The sequence below is a fragment of the Musa acuminata genome, chromosome BXJ1-1 (assembly GCF_036884655.1).
Source record: "Musa acuminata AAA Group cultivar baxijiao chromosome BXJ1-1, Cavendish_Baxijiao_AAA, whole genome shotgun sequence".
Classification (NCBI taxonomy): domain Eukaryota; kingdom Viridiplantae; phylum Streptophyta; class Magnoliopsida; order Zingiberales; family Musaceae; genus Musa; species Musa acuminata.
Window position 1 is genome coordinate 11,959,935 of NC_088327.1, and position 6,260 is coordinate 11,966,194.

The 6,260-nt window shown below is 36.9% G+C and overlaps 1 protein-coding gene across 1 annotated transcript; it reads left to right on the plus strand.

Moving 5' to 3' along the window:
• The first annotated feature begins 1,930 nt into the window (after positions 1-1,930).
• LOC103990846 (nudix hydrolase 17, mitochondrial) lies at positions 1,931-3,280 on the plus strand. The gene is made up of 5 exons (XM_009410128.3): positions 1,931-2,246; positions 2,335-2,437; positions 2,549-2,632; positions 2,718-2,846; positions 2,941-3,280. The coding sequence occupies exons 1-5, from the start codon at positions 2,173-2,175 to the stop codon at positions 3,067-3,069; spliced, it is 519 nt and encodes a 172-aa protein (XP_009408403.2). The 5' UTR covers positions 1,931-2,172; the 3' UTR covers positions 3,070-3,280.
• The last annotated feature ends 2,980 nt before the right edge of the window (positions 3,281-6,260 follow it).

Genomic DNA, 6,260 nt, shown 5'->3' on the forward strand with positions numbered 1-6,260 from the left:
ATTTTTGAGGTATAAATAAATATTTTTTTAAAATTTTATTTTAGATTAATGTCCACATAGTCTGATCATTATTAATGATCGAGACCCACCTTCCTATTATTATTGACTATGCTATCACATGATCTAATTATTAGGTGAATATTTTTCTTATCACCTACATAGTTTGGAAACTAATGACATCTTCTTCTCATTGTTGCCTTGATTCAATATTCTTATAAATATGATCATATATGAGTTCTCTTATTAAATATATCTAAATCGTTTCCTCAAGTGAAATATAGTACAATCTCACTATCTTAGCCTCTTATATATCCTACAACAATCACGTACTTGTCCCACTACGTGATTTGAATACAATTTGGTTCGTTCAAGTTTGACTCGATCTGAAATATGTGTGTGTTTCCGGTGTTTGACTTCGTCCCATTGGTCGGAAGCCACAAGAGACAATGCGGAGATGATTCCAAAGCCGATTCAACTCTTCACAACACATAAAATACTGAAAGATTCGATCATGCATGAAATAATGTGCCAATTATCATTGGTCGGCGGGATTGGACCAAATCAGAACGCTAAGTTGAATATGACGTAGTCAAATCTAATAATTTGGAGCTGAGCTTGAACAAGTCCATGTTTCATTAGATTGGAGCAGAACGGAACTCGGTTTCACATTCAAATCCTGACTCTTAATTGCGTCCATCGAATAGATTTCTTGACTCGAGTGTTCGTGAAGGACGCGAGAGATGATAGTTGAGAATCGATTAATAATATTCATATAATAATGATGCTAGTCAATCGTATAAAAGATTAATATCAATCATTGTCGGTTCAAATAAGAACCCGAAATCATAATTCCACTTCCGAAAAGTTACGAATCGGAGTCGAATTGTCCGATAGGTTTCAATTCGATTTGGAATCGATGAACTATCATGTGAACGTCACCGACAAATCAAAGGCATGTTTATGTTGGAATTGTGAGGCGTTAGGAGTGTTGTGGGTTGATATGACATCATCACCTTCATCGTTTCTATGTAATAATTCATCAAATATACTCTGAATCATTAGGGAGAAATAAATCATAAAGGTGAACATGAGTCTTATTTAATTAGATTAATTACATTTTATCTCATCTCATATAATTAGTTATTTTAGTATCGTACTTTTAAAAGTTACATTAAGATACTTAAAAGTAAAATATTTAATCCGTTGTTTCATCAAAATCTTTTTCTTTTTTTATATTTAATTCTGTGAAATTATTATTTTTTATCATAGAGATTTTAACGATTTACTTTCGTATGTATAAGAATCATATATAGAAATTTTGATGTTGGAATTATGAGACGATAGGGTTTTGTGGGTTGATATGATATTATCTTTATGATTTCTCTATAATGATTCATCAAATATATTTTGAATCATTACGAAGCAATTATGAATTTTGATTTGAGTCGATTAATTTGGATAAGTTTTAGGTAAAGAAAATATTAATTATATATTATCTCATATAATTAACTATTTTAGTATTTTGATTTCTATATTTTTAAAAGTTACATCGAGATCCTTATACTTACCAAATTGAAATATTTAATCTCGTTATTCCAATAATTTTTTTTAAATTTTTAATCCTATTAAAATTATTTTTTAAATCTTATATAAGGATTTTAATATTTTATTTTTCTAAATAAAAATCGTAATATAATTTTAAAAAAAAATATATAAATCGAAATATAAAAATAATTAATTATAAAAAATAATTTAAAATTAGCCTCAAAAGAGATCGGACGGACCGATTCGTCGACCCGACGTTATCCAACTCACGTTCCGTCACGGTAGCTGACGAAGCCATGTCGAGTGGTCCGATCGAAGCCGAGGCAAGCGATCGAGAAGCGCGACAGATAATACCCGGAAGCGACGCCTTTGCCCCCCCATCAAGATGGAGTCACCGCCTCCTCCCACGCGCTCCACGGCCATTGCCTTTCCCCAAGTGTCCCCCTTCTCCTTCTCCGTCTCCTATTTATAGCCCCTCTCCCCGCACCCCTCTCTGTACTCGTCCCCCGAACCAAACTGTCCCTTCCTTTCCCTTGCCCTTCAGGTTCTCTCGTTTGGTACATTCGATCCAACTCATCTCTCTTTCTTTGGAGGAGGCGCGGCAGGAGGACGAGGAAGAAGAAGACGATGGTGTCGTTGGTGTCGCGACAGGGCAGGCAGTTGCAGCGCTACACCAAGAGCGGGGGTCGCCTCGTCGTCGGGTATGTGGGTCTCGTCCTCTCGCTCCGGGATCGGACGGAGGAGTCGCGGGCTTATCTGATGCAGAACGGTTTCTTTTCGTGCGTGCAGGTGCATTCCTTACAAGTTTAGCCCCCACGGTGAAGGCCTCGACAAGTCGATGGAGGTCCTCGTCATCAGCTCGCCCAAAGGCAATGGGTTGCTGTTCCCGAAGGTTTGCGGAATCTGCCCTTTTCTTCCCGTGCCAGCGATAGATCGGTATTCCTTTTCTCGGTCGTTAAGGGACAAAAGGGTGTAATATGGATGGTTCCTGTTGCCTTCGCAGGGTGGTTGGGAGACGGACGAGACCATAAAAGAAGCAGCCTCGCGGGAGGCATTGGAGGAAGCTGGCGTGCAAGGGAACGTCGAGGTCACCTCTCGATCCCTGTTCGCTTCCGATCGAAATCATTGCAGCAGCATTAATCGCTGATTAGTTTCTCATGTCATCCTTGCAGCGTAAGCTTGGGAGATGGAGGTACAAGAGCAGAACGTACGATGCATACTATGAGGGCATCATGTTCCCTCTGAATGTTACCGAGGAACTGGGAGATTGGCCTGAGATGCATGTGAGACAACGCAAATGGGTAAACCAACCGCTGCATCTTCATTCTTCATCTTCGTATTCTTTAGATTCAATTCAGTATTGTTTCGATCTCTTACACCGATGCGATCGATCAGGTGACGGTGGCCGAAGCCAAAGAGGGATGCCAGCATCCATGGATGAAGGAAGCACTTGAGAGATTGGTGAAGCGGGTCTCCGATTCCGGCAGGAGGAGGAGCAGCAGCAGCACTATCGCAGCATCTTAGAATTCTTCTTCCTTGGCAATATTCAGTGTACATGATGTTGGGGATGAACTCTCTCATCCTTTCAAGTAGCTGATAGTTTAGCAGACTCTGATCGTTCTTTACATTCTTTCAGCCTGATGATTGCGTATGTGTAATCATCATTTTACTGTGGATTGTTGCAAGGAAATCAATGGAAACTTGTAGCACTCAGAGCTACTGTACTCTTTCTTTCCTTCCCTTTGCTTGGTCACATTGGTATTCTTGTTTTGTGCTGACAAAGCAGGATGGTGACTCATGAATCTGATGCAATTATTAAAGTTGAATCCATCTCTCCTGAACCAGATAGAATGGAACATGTTTGGTTTTGGCACAATCAACATGATTGAGACATTTTTGTCCAGCTTCCACTTCTCCATGGATTCTATAGTTGTTTCAGAGTCAACCTGGTGGTGAAACCTCTAAATATATTCCGGCAACTTTTTCATGTACAAGGCTAAGATCAATAGCAGGATATTTTGTTCAAGCTTGAATGCAAGACTAGATTAGCAGCAACATAAATCTCACTACGACTGTTGATTGCTTTGTAACAACATTCTTAGAATAATGATTGTCATAAAGTCCTGAGTTTGAGTTTCATCATCGTCACTTATGCTTTGTATAAATAAAATAATTTATTTTTGTGCCAATTTATATGTGAGTTATCTAATTGTATGAAAAATAATTATAAGAAAAATTATATGTAAAGGCATGAGCAACTCACGGAAATGATCCGTCGGCCTCCACAAATCTTAACCCATGGAAAAAGGCCAATGAAGCCTAATAGGGAAAGCAATGGCATTGCACTACTAAACTGTCCAATGGGCTGATACTTGGAATCGACGTGCACACAAGAGTACGTGTCATTCCCTCACGTGGTCATCCAATTGGAACATGATCCTAGGATAAGTCGCACGAGTCGACCATAGCTACACGATGACCAAACTCGTCCTCTCAGTTTCCTCTCGATTGCATCATCGGTCGCTAGTGATTCGTCGCTTATGGACATAATTTCAAAAGAAGTCGCAGGGAACATTAATTCTTAACGACGTAGCCCGACTTTTCAATCACCTAACGTCAATCCCCATCCCCTGTGCATTTCAAGTATGACCCTACCCTAATAGATGGCACATCCCCAACTGTTCTTCTTAAATGTAACTAACAGAAAGATGTATTCACTAAACCGTTGACATAAATGAACCCCTAATGGTATGAGAAGCTGAAAGGGGGATGAGCAACCGATCACCCTCCACTAACAAATTAGGTATAAAAGTCAACCCTCGAAATCGGACGAGGGAGGGACTTAACCTAAAACTCTCATGAGCTTTGCTAAATCTTATTCACTTTCTTTACTGACTTAAGTGTCGGAGGAGTCGAGTCGAGTCGAGAAATTCCCCTACGCTAACCAATTGTGCAGGACCTTAATGTGTGTAAGCAGTACCTTGGGGCGACAAGGAGCATCACCGGACAAGGTTAAGGAGCATCCTTCAGTTGGCGAACCACACATCGGAGGAACCGCAGATCGATTGCCATGAGCCAACGAGGCCTCATGAGTCCATTTATTATCTTAATCTCACGCACGAAATCATACCAAGTAATCCGCTTGGGCTTATATGACAGGTCTGTGCTTTTGGAACTGAACCAAATCGTATTGACTAAAAAATAACATCTTACTGTTCCCTAAGAAACATGGATGAGTAGACAACAAGAATTGATCATCTATTTATGTGTCAATTTATAGGTGAATTATCTTGAATTATAAGTAAAATTATTATTCTAGAATCATGCATTAATAATTAATTTTTTATGTACCAATTATACTAATTAATTGTCACGATTGTGCTATTGCTAATAAAGAGATTGATTTTAGTTTTGAACCTTTCAAATCATTTCTACATTATATTTAGTTTATTTTTTTTAATTTCAATAAAAAAAATTATTCTCTTTATAAAAGAAAAGAACCAATAACATTTTTAATTTAGCTTTGGAGTTAAATATCTCATTCAAATTTTGTTTTTTTGATCCAACTCGTAAAAATCAATAGAAAAAATAAATCTCCTATGATACATCGGATAGAGTGAATATGCATTCGCCATTGAATCAATAGAACAGTCATACACAACAACCAACGTATTTACAATAATCATTATACCCTTGGAGAACAATTAATGCACATTTATATTCCTTTGGTGCCAATATGGACATGCTTTTCCTATTCGACATGTAAATCAAATTCACCAGTTTTCATTCTTGTTTTCTTGGCTGTTAAATTAAAAAGACACTTATGCCCTTCATGCAGTTTGAATCTTATTCAGTTATTCATCCACAGGTTCACAATATAACGGGAGATGTGAGTGTTTTCCATTGGATTGATAAAAATACGGACTTTTAAACAACATATAGGTATTCCCAAAGGATATTATAAAAAAACCCTTATAATTTTCTAGCAATTTTTTTTTTTAGTTCCCATCAACATAACTATCTTTTTTTTTTTTTTAACAAAAGAGTAATCAGTGTTTATTTCACCATCACAAGGCTCAAAATTATTTTATAATTAAGTTTTTGAATCCTTCAAATCAAGATATGCAATATTGTACCGTACCGGTATTTTGAGGTTGACTCGGTACGGTATGGTACCGGTGTACCGAATAATTATATATATATTTTTTCATTATTGTAGCACTGTAGTGATACCGGACGGTCCGCGTACCGGTATGTCATCGGACCGATACGTACAGTCCATTCTGAGCGATACCATTTGATACTATATACCATACTTCAAACAATAATTAATATTATTATTTTTATATCCCTCCAAATATTAACATCCTTTATCTGTATATACATCCCTCTCATTAATATTTATTAAAAACTCATTTTAATAAAAATCAATCATATTTAACATAATTTGGTTGGACTTTGAAAGGTATATTATGAATACGTAAGGGCCAATTCCCAAAAGAAGTCCTTATTTTTGAAAAAAAAAATTTAAAATATTTTTATTTTAATTTTTTTTATAGAATATCTTTTATAAATGATCATTTTTTTCTAGTCCCTATCGATCTCTAGGGATGTATTAAGACGATAATTAACTGTCACATTTCAACCATTGTGATATATGAATAGATACGAAAGTTGTTTATTCTATAGGGTTATATATGTAATTTTTGGGCAAA

Excerpts from the sequence above, each read along its gene's own strand:
- LOC103990846 (XM_009410128.3), top strand. The coding sequence starts at position 2,173 with ATGGTGTCGTTGGTGTCGCGACAGGGCAGGCAGTTGCAGCGCTACACC. Across the intron at positions 2,247-2,334 it reads GGGGGTCGCCTCGTCGTCGG|GTGCATTCCTTACAAGTTTA; the intron begins GTATGTGGGTCT and ends TCGTGCGTGCAG. Across the intron at positions 2,847-2,940 it reads ATGTGAGACAACGCAAATGG|GTGACGGTGGCCGAAGCCAA; the intron begins GTAAACCAACCG and ends GCGATCGATCAG.